This window comes from Panthera uncia, assembly GCF_023721935.1.
Source record: "Panthera uncia isolate 11264 chromosome B3 unlocalized genomic scaffold, Puncia_PCG_1.0 HiC_scaffold_1, whole genome shotgun sequence".
In the NCBI taxonomy this organism is placed as follows: Eukaryota; Metazoa; Chordata; class Mammalia; order Carnivora; family Felidae; genus Panthera; species Panthera uncia.
Genome location: NW_026057582.1, coordinates 85,478,940 through 85,496,975, shown reverse-complemented (window position 1 = coordinate 85,496,975; position 18,036 = coordinate 85,478,940). Strand labels below are relative to the sequence as shown.

At 39.2% G+C, this 18,036-nt stretch overlaps 1 protein-coding gene across 7 annotated transcripts in view; it reads left to right on the top strand.

Annotated features, from left to right (window-relative positions):
- Positions 1-18,036, top strand: part of TP53BP1 (tumor protein p53 binding protein 1) — a 71,534-nt gene that overhangs the window by 40,266 nt on the left and 13,232 nt on the right. For 6 of the 7 annotated variants that reach the window (XR_007453804.1, XR_007453805.1, XM_049613481.1 and 3 more), the window contains exons 15-19: positions 1,548-1,605; positions 2,591-2,683; positions 7,186-7,669; positions 11,340-11,492; positions 17,463-17,734. Coding sequence is in view for 5 of the 7 variants with exons in the window: in XM_049613481.1 (XP_049469438.1) it covers positions 1,548-1,605; positions 2,591-2,683; positions 7,186-7,669; positions 11,340-11,492; positions 17,463-17,734 (1,060 nt within the window). In the remaining 2 variants the exon portion in view is untranslated. The remainder of the gene's footprint in view (positions 1-1,547; positions 1,606-2,590; positions 2,684-7,185; positions 7,670-11,339; positions 11,493-17,462; positions 17,735-18,036) is intronic. The other variant, XM_049613482.1, reaches the window with a different exon arrangement.

Sequence of the window (18,036 nt, the reverse complement as noted above, 5' to 3'; positions counted from 1 at the left end):
AGAGAGAGAGAGAGAGAGAGAGAGAGAGAGAGAGAGAGAGAGAGAGAATGGGAGCATGAGTGGGGGAGAGGCAGTGAGGGAGACATCAAATCTGAAGCAGGCTCCAGGCTCCGAGCTGTCAGCACAGAGCCCGACGCAGGACTCGAACCCATGAACTGCGAGACCATGCATGACTTGAGCCAAGGTCAGACACTTAACTGACTGAGCCACCCAGGCACCCCAACTAAGAATCCAGGGGCGCACCTGGCTGGCTCAGTTGGAAGACCATGCGACTCTTGATCTGAGGGTTGTGAGTTTGAGCCCCATGTTGGGTGTAGAGATTACTGAAAAAAATAAACTTAAAAAAAGTAGTTTCAAGAACCAGCAGTCTGGGTCTGAATTATAGTGCTCTTCTACTTTTTCCGTGCTTATTAATTTGAATAATAGAACCTCAGTAGAAATTAAAGTATTACATGTTTCCATTTTTATTCTCTCTGAAATCAAGTGGGGCTTATCAAGAGAGTATATGGTAGCCTTGAATCTTTAGATTTGAAGTTAAAATTGGGAAGACCTTAAGTGGAGCTAACATAATGGACGGTATTACTACCTTTCCTGATAGTAGGAGTACACTATCTGGCGGTCACTGGACTCAGAGTTTTACTCATTTCATCTGCACAACAAACCTGTGAGGTTGGTTCTGGTTTATCTCTATCTTATAGATGAGGAAAGTGACTCAGAAGATGGGGTTTACTCCAAGTTGGACTACTAATGCTGGAGCCAGGGCCTGTTTCATAGCCAGGGCTCTAACCACTAAACTTCTGCCACCTTGATGGACTGTTAAGAAGATTATGTTGGGTCATGAATATTTTAGAAATGTTTAAAAATATGTGTTATTTTCTCTAAGGCTGGAATAAATTTCTAAAGGAACACATTTTAATCCCTTGGCATTAGTGACACTGCTTTGAGAATATGGGATTCTTTTCAGTGTCGCTCTTAATTCTTTGCTATAGATTCTTTCTTGAAAATAAGTTTTGTTTTTCAAATATTTGTCCCAAAGGCACTTTGGGAAGAACTTGAGTACCTTCTGTGTATGGGTTCTCTTAAAACTGTGCACTGTTTAAAAGAAACAAAAACAACCAAACTGCACACTATTGAAAATTTGTATCAATTGAAAACATTTTCTTGTATAATTTATTTTACTAAAGTTTTTTTCTTTATTAAAGTTTCATATTTTCTTACTATGTAAATTTTTTACATCCTGTATGAGAAGAGAGATGAATTGGTTGAGGAGAAGTTTTAATTTTCATTTTTACATGCTAGTGTTGAGTAATTCATTATATTTCTGGACAAACTGATTAGTCTTCTGTAGGAAATTTGAAAGAAAATTGGTGCAAGTGAGGAAAAACTTGTACTGTTTAAGTGTAAGTCTTTTTATGTTCACTTATTATTCTTACTCCTTTTTGTTACTTGTTGCAATTATTAGAGCAGGTTTTCAGAGGAGGTGTTTAGGTGTGATACTAACTGAATTGTTTCTTTCTCTTTCTCCTTTTGCTTTTGTTTTTATTCAGAGCCTGCAATTGGTGAAAGAAAAAATGGATCTACTGCAGTTGCTGAGGCTGTTGCCAGGTAACCTGAGCTGGTTGCTATTTAGAGGAGTTTAATATACAAAGCCACTCTGTTAATAAGAGGAAGATGATGTATCAATAAAGGAAAAATCTTAAAATGAAACTCAGCATAAAGGATTTAGCCATGTATTGAATCTAACAGTAGGCTGTCTTATTAATACTTTCAGCTTTTGCTATACTTAGAACTAAGATATTTAAAGGTGTTTCCCTTTCTCTCTTTTGTTCATGTGAGTATACCCTTTTCTTTGTTTCTTTTGAGGAGACTGAGATTATTGCTGCTGTTGGTAAGGCAAAAAAGGGTTTAAAGAAAGACAGCCTTAGACCTTGTTCCTTCAAGGATTCCTGACTCCGCCGCAACCTCAGGCCATTTTCTCTTCTGCCTGCCAAATTAACTGTTGTGTTGAACTGTTATTTTTGCTTTGTCATGAATGCTGTAATGCTTTGGGGATGTGTTTGACCCCATCCTGAGGCTTTAGTGGTAAGCTTTGCCATCTGGTGGCTGTGAGAGTAGAATTGTTTCATTGGTTCATGGCATGAGTCATCCAGTGTGAACGTACTAGTGGCAGTTGGTGAAGTATAGGAGAGGATTCTTAAATCAGGCTTGGCAGGTACAGTAAATAGGTATAGCAGGCTAGGTGCAAGAGCACAAGGTATTAAGGATTATGGCCAACTGAATGTGTGTCCTGTTTGAACACGTGCCCCTGTTCAGCTCCAGCCCGTTATTACCATGCCAGAAAGAAAACTTAGTTTTGTCAGATGCTGTTGGTTATAGTTCTCTGTCCATCTTATTTCCTGTGAATCTTCTTTAAGAGTTTTTTTGTTGTGCTAATTGGAAACAAGTATGAAGAATGGCATTTTGACATAAGGTGTGGGGTTTGGGACGCAGAGCAAGGATTTTATTCCTTCTGTGCCTAAAAAAGATAATCTCCAGAGGTACTTTTCCTTTCGAAACTAACACAGTATGTTGCTTTAACTTGTTATCTTAGTCCCCAGAAGACCATGTCTTTGTTTAGCTGTGTCTGTGAAGCACAACAAGATCCTGAGGCTCGAAATCGGGATCCTCCCTCTGCACCCATCAAGTGAGCATTATTTTCATAGCCTCTTTTGAGCTGTATTTATTTGCAAAACGGTTGGTTCCAAAATCTAGAATGTATTGCTACCATTTTGTGAACTTGAGCTTACATTTTTACCTGATGGACTGTGATATATTCTAGACAGATTTATAAGTGAGATGTCAAGAGAAGTTTTATTTAATATTTTATAAAGTTTTTTGTCTTGATCTTCTTGTTCTGTCAATTTGAAATGATTCAGTCTTCATAAATTTATGAACCTATATCATTCTATATTTTTAAATTATTTTTTCTTAGTTTTAGAAATGTTTATTTTTAACGAGACTTTTTATTTTTCTTCAGTTTCCCATAGGGCAAAACTGAGATGTTCAACACTCCAAATTTAAAGTTTGTCATACTTGTTGGAATTAAGATTTGGAATTATGGAATTATGGATGGAATTATGATTTCTTTACTCCATAATCTTTTAGAACAGCTCTAAAACAGAAAAAAAAAGTAATAAAATTGAGTTACAAAGTATTTTTTCTCAATTAAAAAAATTTTTTTGACGTATTTATTTTTGAGAGACAGAGCATGAGCGGGGGAGGGGCAGAGAGACAGGGAGACACAGAATCTGAAGCAGGCTCCAGGCTCTGAGCTGTCAGCACAGAGCTTGGTGCAGGGCTCAAACCCACGAACTGTGAGGTCATGACCTGAGCTGATGTCAGATGCTTAACCGACTGAGCCACCCAAGGCACCTCTTTTTCTTTATTTAAATAATGAGAGTATCTTATTTGATATGTACAATTCTTGTATTTAGTATAGGGAAATAAGTAATGGCAATGGAAATAAACTTGTATTTTCATTATGACGTTTAGTGATTTTTGTAGTTAGAGAATGTGATAATATTTTGTCAGCAGGTATATTCCTAATAGTGTTATTTGCAGCATAATTTTTTTTTTTTTTTTTTTTTTTTTTCAACGTTTTTTATTTATTTTTGGGACAGAGAGAGACAGAGCATGAACGGGGGAGGGGCAGAGAGAGAGGGAGACACAGAATCGGAAACAGGCTCCAGGCTCCGAGCCATCAGCCCGGAGCCCGACGCGGGGCTCGAACTCACGGACCGCGAGATCGTGACCTGGCTGAAGTCGGACGCTTAACCGACTGCGCCACCCAGGCGCCCCTGCAGCATAATTTTTATAGTCTTTATTAACATAAATATTGAAAAGAAACATATCAGTGCTTTTAGTGGCATTCTGATAATTAAATGTGAGCTTGTTGGTATTCTTGAGATTCAAATAGCCCAGGTCATATCCTTTATTGTATCAAGGAGCTTATTAGGTGAAACGCTACTTTGTGTGATTCAAAAGTGATACAGTAATGGCCTCACAATTACTAAATTTACTGAGGCATTCTACTGCCTTCCCATTTTACTAGAATATCTTAGGCCAAAGTGCTGGTGATTTTGTTTAATCTTAGTAGAACTCAGGCCTGAGAATCCAGCTGGATTTTATTTCAGTTGCTCCACAGACAGACCTACACTCAGAATATAAAGGTTAGAAGTTTAAGTATGGAGATTTATTCTTCCCTTTTTCACTTTGGGTTAATTTTATTTGGACTTTTCCTGCTAAAATTTGCTTTCTTAGCATCAGTTTCCAAATCTGGCATATAGTGACCAAGGTAGGGTTGTGTAGCTGGAACAAATGAATAGAGAGAGGTGTGGCCCTTCTTAGAGTTGACTGGATTTCTCTTGTCTTCTAAAGCTCTTTTCTAGTGCTAAAGATTCCTTCTTTATTGTTTATTGGGACATTAACATACATCTTTACAGTAGGTATTTCTCAGTTTTATTTATGTTTGAGGATTTATGAACTTGGTAAGAGTGGAGCAACACTTTCCTGCAGTATGTGTTGCAATTAAGGCTTTGCCTTTTACCTGCTGTTCTGTATATATGTATGAAAATATATGAATGTGGGGGGAAATGACTGTGATTCTAATGTCACTCATTTGACTGAGGCTAACATGAGAATGATAAGTACCAAAATCATAGGATATTCATACCTGCTATTTGATAGGAATCTGCTGAATATTGCTAGTGTTGAAATGAGACTTCTTTGGTCTTTAGAGAGAAGAGAGTTGTTCTGATTAACTCTTTGGGGAAATAAAGCAACTTAATACTTGTCAATTAAGATTTAAAAAAGTGTTGGGGCACCTGGGTGTCTCAGTCAGTTAAGTATCCGACTTAAGCTCAGGTCACTATCTCCCAGCCAGTGAGTTGGAGCCCCGCATTGGGCTCTCTGCTGACAGCTCAGAGCCTAGAGCCTGCTTCAGATTCTGTCTCACCCCCACCGCACCCCCCACCCCTCCTCCACTCACTCTCTCTCGCCTTCAAAAATAAATAAACATTTTTTTTAAAAGTCCAAAATAAAACAAAACTTTGCTTTGGAAGTGAAATTCTATTCAGAGGTTCTACCCTAAATAAACAGCTTCTGTAAAATGTGGTAGGCTTGTTTAAGGATGGGAAACAATGGTAATTGAATTCTTCAAATGGCTAATCCTGTTCTTGTAGCTTTTGAGTAACTTTCATTGCTCAGCTGTTAATATGTTAGCTGTCTAAAAGAGTCACACATGAGTATTAAGTTCGTAGAAAACATGAAGTCTTAATTGCTTTGTTTTACACAACTAGTATTGATTGAACATCTGCTGTGTACCTAGCCCTGAGTGGAGTACTTTTTATATATGGTTACTTACAACCTCATCACAGTAAGTGTTACTCTTGGTGGTCTTATTCTTGCCTTATCTGTATTGTATTATATATATCCTTATTCACTTGAGGTTCCTGACAGGACTCAAGCTATGACTACCAAATTTTTACCAGGCTCTCTTTGGCTAGAACTCTATTGTAAAAATCTCTTTAATCTCCTGTTCTGGTAAACTGATGTAAATAAGATAGAAATCTCAGAAACTTCTCCTTTTGTCTTTCTACTCAAGATCCGGGGTAGAGCATTTCTTAAAGAGGTCTTCATGTTTCCTTTTTTCGGCCTACCCATGTCAGCTCAGTTCTTAAGGGGTGAGAGCTTCTCCCAGATTGGAGACAGCTTTCTCTGTCTCAGTGGTAACTAGTCTTTCTCTGGGCAAAGAATACAGCAATATATGACATGGTTTCTAGATCCTTGGTCATCCTGAATGTTATCTTCTGTGGGTTTATGCCTTATAAAATAGGATGCTCCAAACTGAAACAGATCCAGTTGTGGTCTTACTGTGGTCAGTTCAGAATGGATTCCTTTTATCTTTATTCTGGCTACTATGCATTTAACGGAGCCTAAAATGTGTTAGTTTCTTGTTTTGTTTGTAGTGCACTGATTCATCGAATTTGTAATTTACCAAAAAGTTAAAAGTTCATACGCATTTTCTACATGAATTTGCTACTTATACAATTAGTTTACTTCATCTGAGAGTAGATTTTTGCAGCTACTCAATGGAGAGAATATCAATAAATGTCCAGAGTACATTAAGCACTTACTGTATATTAAGCCCTGTTAGATGTTTTAAGTAGAGATGAATAAATAAGACACGATTTTTTTTTAAGTTTATTTAGAGAGAGTTGGGGAGGCAGCGAGAGAGAGGGAGATAGAGATTCTTCAGTCTGTCAGTGGAGAGCCTGATGCAGGGCTCGAACTCACAAACCACAAGATCATGGCCTGAGCTGAAATCGAGAGTCGGTTGCTCAACTGACTGATCCACCCAGGTGCTCCTAAGACATGAATTTCAAGTTCCTATGTATGTTACCTGCTCACTTGGAGTTAATCTGGGCCTTTTTGTTCTGGTTAGACATTTAAGAAAGCCCCTAGGCTCCTCAGGACTTCATAGTATCTGTTTTATAGGAGACATTAATCAAATGGTTGTGGGATAAATAAATAAATCCCTGGTGTAGCCAAATGAAAAGAAGTAGGCTATATCTTGAGAACTTTCTTAGAGGAATCAAGTCATTCTGAATTGTTAGTTGTAAGATATGCCAGTTTAGCTGGCAAAGCTCGAATCTCACCTATAACTCTATCCTGTATAGATGAAGTTTCTTTTCCTAAAATTTTTGCTTGTTGGCGGGTGGAGGTGAAGAAAAGAATCTAAAATGCCAGCAGTCATTTAAGGAATGTTAGAACCAATAAAAACCAAATGAGACATGTTGACCTAATTGATCTCTTATGAAGTAGATCCCTAAACAGCCTTCATTGACTATGACTTCAGTAATGACTTTAAATTTTTTTGTTTACCTTATTTTCCTGTGTCAAGTTTCAGAGTTCATAGCTAGTGATGGGAATAAATTTTATGACTATTGTATCATCATGGTGATAGAGTCCTATGTACCATTATTTTCTCAAGAGTGAAATTACGTTGAGAAAGGTGATATGCTGGGTCGCCTTATTTTCTCCCTTTCCCACATTTTTCATATTGTCAAATTATGGTTCCCTTGCTAGTACACACACAAACTCACACTTGTTTACTTAACATGGTTTCTTTATGTGGTTGATTTTCAGAGGGAACTCGCTCAGTTTTCCAAGTACTCAAGATGAAGAAGGAAAGGAAAGATTGGAAGGTGACCAAAGGACCAGGCAGAGTCAACAGCCCATGCAGCCCAGTTGTCCTGTCAAAGACCCTCCATCTCCTGCCTCTCGGCAGGTGGCTACACAGGGGTCATCCAGTCCTCAAGGGGAAGCATTGAAGACAGATGTGCTAGAAGGCCAGAAAGAAGGACAAAATACCAATCAGGAAAAACCTAGTAATGCCTCGATTGAAAGGCCCAGCCAAAATAACATAGGAATCCAGACCATAGAGCATTCTCTGTGGGTCCCAGAAACTGTTTCAGCAGCAACTCAGACTGTAAAGAATGTGTGTGAACAGGGGACCAGTACGGTGGACCAGAACTCTGGAAAACAAGATGCCATGGTTCAGACTGACAGGGGGAGTGGTGAGAAACCAGTCAGTGCTCCTGGGGATGATACAGAGTCGCTCCATAGCCAGGTGAGAGAACGTCTAGGGTATCTCAGGGGCCCTGTTTTGACTTTATGGATTCCCAGAGAATTTAAGTTGTGATACTTCTACCTAATGATAATTCTTAACACTTTGGTGCAGACCAGTCATTAAAAACAATTTTTCCAAGATAGAGAGATAGGGTCATGAAAATTATGGGTAGCTATATCCAATAGATAGTCTCTTATGGAAAATGAAATAGTGCTAGAGTTTATCAAGTAGGTCTTTACTGGATGAAAAAGCCAAAAAATATAGACTGGGCCCTGATATATTCTTCTACATTTAATCTTTTTCTTCTGCTGTCAGTTTGCATCCTCCCATAAAAGCATTGGAGCTAATTGCTTCTCTCCCAAGTCTGTTTCACCAAAGTTCCCAGGAACTAAAGGAGTAGGAAGCAGAGGAGAAGAGATAGAAGAAACATGAAGGATAGTGTAGCACAGTATTGGAAACCAAGAACAGTAAGAGAAATAGAGGAAGGGGGTGTCCTCAGGCGGTGAGGACTGCACAGGCTGCAGCTAGACATAACGGGAGGAAAAGGATCAGGGGTGGTGGAAGTGAGGCTGGAGCAACAGGTTCTTGGGAATAGAGTAAGGGAGTAGGTAGTAGTAACAATCAAGTTAAGAGGTAGTGGTAGAAGTGTACGTGTTAAGAAATAAGAGGAAGTTCAATTTCGTCAGGTGGCGGTGGGTTCCATGGTAGGGAAATTTTGGAAATTACTAATAGCGGTTAAACTGCCTTTTCAGTTGCTGTGATAGATCGTCTTCACTTGGAATCTGCCTAGGAAAGCTTCATTAGTGATGTGCGTCTCATTCTAATTTTCCAACTTTGTTTTATAAAAATAAAATAATATAGTTCCTCTTTATTGAACACCTACAGTGTATCAGCATTGTGCTCAAGACAACCCATGAGGTTGGTATTATTATTCCCATTTCACAGGTAAAGAAATCAAGCTGAAGAGAGGTTAAGTAACTTGCCCAAGATTTTGCCATCAGTAGGTGGCAGAACTGGAATTTGAACTCAGCATATCTGACTTCAGAATCGGTATTCTTTTCATTATGCTATGTTGCTTTTCTATTTAATAATCATGGCCTGTGTAGTCTTGTTCTGTTTATCCATGCCTCTCCAGGAACTCCAGAAATTCTGTTTATGTTATTAGCCTTTTTGATAACATGGTCTCTGAGACCTAAGACTTTATCAGTTTGTACAGATTGAAAATAGAATAGCCTTTTGAATATAGGGGTTATAGTAGATCAGACCCTATTTTGCACTTGTTTTTACCCTTAAAGTGTTGGCATTCTGCTATAAATAACTTCTCTGCCTTTATAAAAAGAATTAAACTTGATCCTAAAGATAGCAATCTCATTGAAGCCACTAGATTATGTTTTCCTTACTTAACATTTTTCCTCTGTAAAGTAGGGAAATAATCCCTGCTCCTATCTCATGTTGATGAAAGCAGGAACCAGTGAGCCAGAGCAGTTAGGCCTAAGCTTTGGAGTCAGACCACTTTATCTGGAATATGCGAGGATTAAATTAGATAAAGTTCTCCACACTGGATCTGGCACATAGTAAATGTTCAATATATATTGGCTGCTGCTGCTGCTACCTACTGATTATTATTTTAAATACTGCTGTTACCACCAATAAAGCCACTGCTGATACTGTACTACTATTGTGTCATATGGAGTGAAATAACTTTTTAAAGAGCTAGTTGCTCCTGTTAAGAAAGGTGCTAGAAAAATCTAGGTGAATAGGTACAGTTTGACTTGGGAAAGATGAAAAGTTCTGGAGGTGGATATGGTGATGTTTGCACAACAATGTGAATGTACTTAATGTCACAAACTGTCTACTTAAAAATGGTTAAAATGGTAAATTTCATGTTACGTGTATTATACTACAATGAAAAAACAGAGATGGGGTGGGTGCGGTAACAGAAAATATAGATTGGTGTGCTGTCTTTTGAAGAATGGTTGGAAAATGAGGAATGCTTTCTGGAGGTTTTCCAGGTGTCAGTGCTTTTGTATCCCTTGCATTCTGGGTAGGACTGAGGCCAGTGGGGAGAAAAGCATAGGCAGCCTACCTTTGACATTGCTTAAAGTTTGACGTCTCTATCCAGTGGGCCTGGAGCTAGGCTTTTAATGAAGGAAAGTATGGTTTTGTTTTCATTTTCTTATCTTCCTTTTATGATGACAAGATCTTCAAGTTATTTATCTTTACAGAGACCTCTTTTCAGAAGACTATTTGAAGAGAGAGTAAGCATAGATTTCTTTTTATCTGCCCCCTTTTCCTTCTTTCCTTTCTTATTCTATCAGTCATATTTAAGTGTCTTTCTTGAAATGATCATTTGTCTGGCTGTTGTGGAAAAATACAGGAAGACTTCTTGAGAAGCCTGAATACAAGGAGTGCTTTATGTATCCCTGAAACCTTTTAGACATCTGTGATCCCGGACCTGCCTGTGTGTGAGGGCAGGAGGTCCAGCTGTCATGGTTCTGATGCAGGGGCACCCTGATGATTGAGATGTGACAGACCAGTGCTCTGGCCATTCATTAGCCAGAATTATATATATAGAAGTATTTTAAGGAATTAGTGGATCTAAGTTTCCATGCTTTTTATTTATATTTATTCACATAATTTACATTTCCATTTTAGTGGATATTTTACCCCCAAGATGGAGTTGGAGTGGGAATTATTCAGGTAAATTATTGAAAGCTTTAGGTAAATTACTATCACTACCACATTGGTCAGTGAAAACCCGGGATCATCATCATTACAGTGATATATATAGTTCTTTTCAAAGACTTGAATACCTTGACACTGCTGAAAGAAAAAATCAGTCTGCTATGGGGAAATAAGGTGGGAGAAAAAAAAGTGTGCATTTTCTCCTCAGAATTACCGGTGGGGTTGAGGGGAGGGCGTGGATGCTGTTAAATGTGGTATATGTGTTATGAGAAAACATATGGATAGCAGTTGTCATGTAAACAAAAATGCAGGGCTTATTTAAGCTATTTATTTAAGCTATTACATTAATCCTTTATGATACAAGTAAATATAGAATCCTTTTACTGGGCACTAGCTTGGCTCTTAAGTTACAATCTGTTATTTGGAAGAGATTAAATATTCTGTATTTAATCCTGAGAAAAATCTGTGTATCTTGTTCTAGGCATAAAGAAACTATAGTTCTGATTTACTAAAGCAGGAAAAACACACTGCACTGAGATTAACAGATACTCTTGTTTTTATATAAAGTTTTAAAAATATGCCTTCCTTCCTTTTTTTAAAGAGATGTGGCAAGTATAAGTTTATATACTGATTGATAAGTCAGCCTCAAAATCAGAAGGATTATAATGTAAATGTACTTTTGTGGGGGGGAGGTCAGAGTTTCACTTAAATATCCTAGGTATAAGTGCTAGATGTTACAATTTTGATTGAGACAGAAATAGGTCATTTTAAGTGATAACTGATACAAACTCTTCCTAGCCTCTGGCTATATAGCTGGTCCATCCCTCTTCTTATCTGTAGGTAAATAAAAAAATAAAGCAACTGGAAAATTCCATCACACTAGATTCATGGAACCTCTGAACACTGCTTATCATGAAGCAGTTGATTTTTGATTCTGCCACTTTGCAGTGATACCTATGCTTGTGTTCTATTTTTTCTGCCACAGGGAGAGGAAGAGTTTGATATGCCTCAGCCTCCACATGGCCATGTCTTGCATCGCCACATGAGGACAATCCGTGAGGTTCGCACACTTGTCACCCGTGTCATCACAGATGTGTATTATGTGGATGGAACAGAAGTAGAAAGAAAAGTAACTGAGGTAATGCATACTTAGGTCTATGTGGCAAATTTCTTTCGGTAGAAAAAGTTCCCTGGCTCTCCACTTCCACCCCTTCCCGCCTTTCTTGTGCAACTAGCTTCTTTGTTTTCCTTCATCTTGTGAGAAAGATTTAAGAATCTGGTAAGAGAGGAAAGTCTTGAATTCTGTGTTTTTCCCAACCACGAGTTTACTGTTTAACCTCTGGCCACTTATTTAACCAGTCCCATCATGGTTTCTGTTTCGTAAAGAACAGATTGATAAATCTCTGTTACGTTATAACTACATTTTATCTATTATTTTTAATTCTTGGAAACTAAAGAGGTTTAGAACTCCTTGCTTTGCTCCACATTTTCTCACTTGTTGTCACATTTGCTCATTGTGTCCTTTCTTGGTCTCCATCCACGTGTGGTTATAGACCTGTTTGTAGGAGATGCACCTTTATGTCTTAGTAGGATTCATTATGGACTCATTCCCAGTGTTGGAAAATATCAGCATTTATTCACTGTTAGATTGGACGGCATCATATGCTGACTGTTATATCTCAATACTGGCTGAAATCAGATTTTCAAGAATTAAATATGTGGCACTATCTTGGTACATATGTTAATTTCTGGGAACCCATTTTATTAATTGATGAGAGGCACAGGTACTTCCTTCCTTCCTTAGCCCTTGTTGCCATACTTAGGCACATCTTAAAAAATTTGCCAGATAGCCATACAGGAAGTTGAGACCAGGAAGAATTAAACTCTGATATATATATATATAGTCTTATTAAATGGAACACATTATTGCAGTTGTTCACTAATGGGCCATTGTGGGCCTCATGTCAGAAAGCATTTGACTTTAGTTTGAGAAATTTTCTTGTGTACTTTATTGTACACCAAAATCCCAGATGTTAATTCATCTTCAATTTTTATGTTTGTGGAATTTTTTTAATATTGCTACTATTTTAGAAAAATTAGGAGATTAGCAACTTTAGAAAAACAGTTTGATTTCATGAACAGTTTTTGTAACTCTTGTAGTTTAAAATGTTATACATGTTACTGTATTATTTGATGTGGTGCTCTCAAAAGTATATTTCTGGAAACAGGCCTTTTAGATACTCTGAGGGCGGAAAAAGTTCCATGGTAATAAGTTTGAGAAATACCAAATGCTGTAAAACTTCCCGTTTCCCATGGAAATTCACAGTGCCTATTATGTTAAAGGGTCTAAGAAGTCCTTTATTAAAGATGTCTGTTTTATTGTTTAACATAGAAGTTACCAAACTTGACAACTGAACTTTATTACTTATTTATTTTTTTACATTTATTTATTTTTGAGAGACTGAGAGAGACAGAGGACAAGTGGGAGAGGGGCAAAGAGAGGATGAGACATAGAATCTGAAGCAGGCTCCAGGCTCTGAGCTGTCAGCACAGAGCCTGACACGGGGCTCGAACTCACAAACTGAGATCATGACCTGAGCCAAAGTCAGATGCTTAACTGACCTAGCCACCTAGGCACCCCATCAACTGAACATTTTTTAAGATAATACTTATTATACCCCTTTGGAATATAGTTTGGGAAATATTACCATAATTAAATACAGTAATAATAGCAACTAACATTTCTGTAGTACTAACTATATGTAAGGCACTACTGTACGGACTTTAGTGATGGAACTTCTTTAATCCTCACAACTAAGCTGTGGGTTAGTTACTGTTATCACATTTCTCACATGAAGAAACTGAGGATTAAGTTAAATTAAAATAACTTGCATAAGGTTACATAGCTAATAAACAGAGGAACTGGAACTAATTCCAGGCAGTCTAGATCCAGAGCCTTTATTCCTAACCACTACATGATGCTGCTTCTCAAGAGTGAAGTGATGTGTGCAAGAAGGAAGATGCATATGGTAGTTCACATGGGATGAAACTCCTCTGAAGGGAATTTTGCTAGTTTGTCTGGATGAGGTCCAAAAAGCATTTGAGTTGGACCCTGAAGGTTTTAGATGTTGGGAGATAAGGGGAAAAGGCATTCCATACAGAAAGTCTGGTGAGTAAAGGCACAGAGACAGAAAGTAAAGAGCACACAGGTATGAAACGTTTAGTTTAGTTTTTAGTCTTTTGACCTCAGAAGACTCTAACACCTTCCCTCATAGCTTGTATTCTTTGCTTATTATCTTTTTTTTTTTTTTTTTTTTAACGTTTATTTATTTTTGAGACAGAGACAGAGCATGAACAGGGGAGGAGCAGAGAGAGAGGGAGACACAGAATCGGAAGCAGGCTCCAGGCTCTGGGCCATCAGCCCAGAGCCCGACGCGGGGCTCAAACTCACGGACCGTGAGATCGTGACCTGAGCTGAAGTCGGACGCTTAACCGACTGAGCCACCCAGGCGCCCCTGTTTGCTTATTATCTTTTAGAAGTTTTATTAATGTATTTACCTGCAACTTTTTTTTTTTTTTTTTTTTTTACTATGTTCCTAGCACGGTGGCAGACCCTGGAACTAAGAAGATAAAAAGACACTGTCCCTGTTTTCTAGGAGCTAATATAGACATGCAACAAATCCAGAACTTGTTGGTTGCTGTTGTAGAGGGTGGCAAGATGTGTTAGAAAGAGGAGACTGAGCCTACCAGCTTACCTGAAGGTGGCTAAAAGACCTCACAGAAGATGTAGCTCCCAGAAGTGTGGCAGATAACACTGAGGCATGGGGAAGAAGGACATCATAGGCAGAATGAAAAGTTATGTAGACAGCGTGGCATGCTTAATGAATATTTAGAAGCTCAATATGACACAAACAGTAGGGTAGCGAATGGTAGGAAAGGATACTGTTGAGTTTGGTAAAGACCCAAAGTATGAGGGCTTTGTATACCACAGAAAAGAATTTAGATTTTTATCTTTGGTGTGATAGATGCCTTTAAAGAATTTTGGAGAAAAGAGTGACATGCTCAGATTTGCATGTTGGGAAGTTCGGATTGGCAGTGGTTTAACAGTGGACTGGTGTGGGTTGAGGCATAGTTCAGACAAGAGGTAATGAGTGTTGCATTAGGACAGTGGCAGTAGGGGTTGAGAGGAGAGACAGATGCATTAAGTACATAGAAGGTGAAATTGATAGACTGGTGAATTCCTAAATGTGGGGATACAGGGAGAGGGAGGGATTTAACATGGTACGTGGACTTTTTCCTGTGCAGTGAGATAGAGAGTGGTACCATATGCTGAGACAGAGAATGTAAATAGGACACTGATTTGAGAGAGATTATTCAGTAAATACTTACTGAGGGTCTCTTGTGGCATGCACTGTGCTGGATTTGGAGGATATACCCAGGAAAGAAGATGGTTACAATTTCTGTCTTAATAGGGTCTCTGTAGTCTAGTGTATAAGACACACAGGAAGATAAGTAAGCAAATACGTTAAAAAGATGATAACAGGCCACCTTCGAGCCTGGATCTGTCATTACAATAGTGATGGCTTTGACTGTAGGACAGTTGCAAAGGCAGTTGTAGCTGGCTACTGTTCCTGGGGCATATTCTCCAACAGAGACACAGCCTGGAATCCCAGTCTTTTAGGCTGGCCATGCCCCTACACATTTGCTATATTCAAGTGAAGGGATTGACTTCAGTTCTGGCGCTCAACACCTCCTTTAGTCAAAGGATCTCAGTAGATAGACTTGAATCTGGCTAGAGCAGGCAAGTTGGTGATAGGAGACAGAGATTTGAGAAAGTCATGTTTATCACTGATACTTTTTGGAGGTGGTACACTTTCTGGTAATGACCCTGAGGATAGATGGCTGAGGCAGAGAAAATGGTTAATGGTGGTAATTATGTCAGGAACTTGAGAGTTGCTGGATGGGTCATCTGATGGATGTAAGCCACAGAGAATAGTGACAGAAATAGGGACGGGGAGAAAAGGGAGGCTGTGAGCCAGAGGTTAAGGTTTTCATCCATGAGAGTGAGTGGGTGGGAGGATGTTGGTGAGTAATGGAAGGGGAGAGCAAAGTTTAACAAAATGGCAAATAGTGGTTTAGTAGGAGCGAGAGGTGGGAGATAGAAATGGTCTGTTGATGGCAATAGGGAGCAAAGTTGCCTCTTACCTCCAAAGTCTTTTTTTTTAAATTTAATTTATTTCATTTATTTTAGAGAAAGAGCCCATGAGTGGGGGAGAGGGGCAGAATGGGGGAGAGGGAGAGAATCTTAAGCAGACTCCACACTCAATGTGGAGTGAGGCACAATCCCACGACCCTGGAATTGTGACCTGAGCTGAAATAAGAGTTGGGCGCTAAATCAACTGAGCCACGCAGGCATCTCATATCTCCAAACTCTTGAATTGGGGTTTGGTGGAGAAAAAAAAACAGTCTCTGATAGAGCTATAGGGATTGTGAGATGCACCGGTCATATCCAGGATTTATTCGTTGAAGGCAAGGAAATGGAGAGAGGATGACACTGCGTTTTGGTTGGGTTAAATTTCAGTGTCCTTAGTATATCCAAAGGGAAGGGTTTTTTAGTTATTTGTGAGTTTGGAGCTGAGTCATTCTTATATTGTTGGTAGATAGGTAGGGATGAGTCTGGTGAGATTGTCCAGGGAAAGCACGGAAGAGTAAGAAAAGGAAGAACAGAGTCCTGCACAATACTGTGTCTAAGGGAACAGATGAAGAAAGAGGAACCTGAAAACAAGCACATATCGAAGTAGCCCTTAAAGAGGTGGAATGAGAAAAAAAAAAAAAAAAAAAAAAAGAGGTGGAATGAAAGTAAAAGTGACTTTGTAGATTCCAAAGGAGGAGATATTTTCAAGAAGGGAGTGGTTAAAATTAATCATTTAGGGGATACCTGGGTGACTCAGTCAGTTAATTGTCTGACTTCGGCTTTGGTCACGATCTGATGGTTCATGGGTTTGAGCCCCATGTTAGGTTCTGTGCTGACAGTTTAGAGCCTGGAGCCTGCTTCGGATTCTATGTCTCCCTCTCTCTCTGCCCCTCCCCTGCTCATACTCTGTCTCTCTCTCATAAATAAACATTTAAAAAATAATAATCATTTAATTATCTTACAGCATTATTTGAGTGTGTGTGCATTGCATACTGTCTGCCCAGAGAAGCTATAAACTCTGAGGGGAGGGTCTTACACTTCTCCATATCTTCTCTGATGATATGCATGGTGATGCATGAATAGTCTAGAACAGGAAAGCAAGTGTGCTGTAATTTCTCAATCCTGTGTCCAGAGAGGACATTGTTGATTGGCCCCAGAACCTTTTCCCATAAGCCTGGGAATTAGCTTCCAAAGGCTGTTTAAAATTGAGCTCCAGTTAACCACTTACCAATCCATCAAAGTGAGCATGGGAGATAAAGTCAGTTTGATATTCCTGTCTTCTACAGATACTGCAACCTTGTACATTTTGATTATTACCTTTCTGTTTTTCATTTTTATAAACAGTAATACTATTTTTAGCCTATTTTTGCCTATAATTTTCTATTTCCTGTATCATTTATTGAAAAGTAATGTAAAATAACCTGATTTCAAAAAACATGTCATGCTACCCACTGCTGATGTACCCAGAATGGCTCCTAACCATTTGTTTTCCTTATCTAACCTTCCTTCCTCCTTACCTCTCTTCTCCCAGACAGAAAATGTCTGGGTTACAATTCTTGCTGTCTTCTCAGTAGGCAAAGGTTGTGAACTTGTCCAGTAAAGAGATAACTTAGCTCATAATAGAGATCTCTTTGTTTCCAATCCAGTGCAACCTTTATTTATATTTTATTGGGATATAATATATTCCCTGTAGAATGCTCAGGTCTTAAATGTTCAGTGGCTCTCAACGATTAATTGTGTGTAACCACTGCTCAGAATAAGATCTAGAACAATTCCATTAATCCAGAAAGTCTCCTCCTGATGCCCACCTTTCTGAATTGAAATTTCTTGCCATCTCTAGGATTTTTTAGCCACCACATTAGCATGATGTTGTTGTGGCTTCTTTTAGCTTTTGTATCCATTTCTTCCTTGCAGGAGACTGAAGAGCCAATTGTAGAGTGTCAGGAATGTGAAACCGAAGTTTCCCCTTCACAGACGGGGGGCTCCTCAGGTGACCTGGGGGATATCAGCTCCTTCTCCTCCAAGGCATCCAGCTTACACCGCACGTCAAGTGGGACGAGTCTCTCAGCCATGCACAGCAGTGGCAGCTCAGGGAGAGGAGCCGGACCACTCAAAGGGAAAACCAGCGGGACAGAACCCGCAGATTTTGCCTTGCCCAGCTCCCGAGGAGGCCCAGGAAAACTGAGGTGCAGACAGGGTCTCCAGAGAGAGAGAGAGCTACAGCAGGGGCAGGGTTGCTGACATTTTAATATCACAGGAAAAGGGGAGTAATGGGAAATCCCCCCCCCCCCCATCCTCCAACTAGGAAAATTCAAATATTCTTCCTCCCCTTTTGTTCCTCTCCTGTTTGGGTTTGCATGGGAGAAAGGGTGGAGCCCTTTGAGAGCTAGACTCCTAAGAAAATGTAGAAAAACAGGTGAGGGGACTTTGAGAATGCTGGCACATGCTGCTGCCACCCCCATTTTCTGTAGCCTGTAGTGTTTTGACT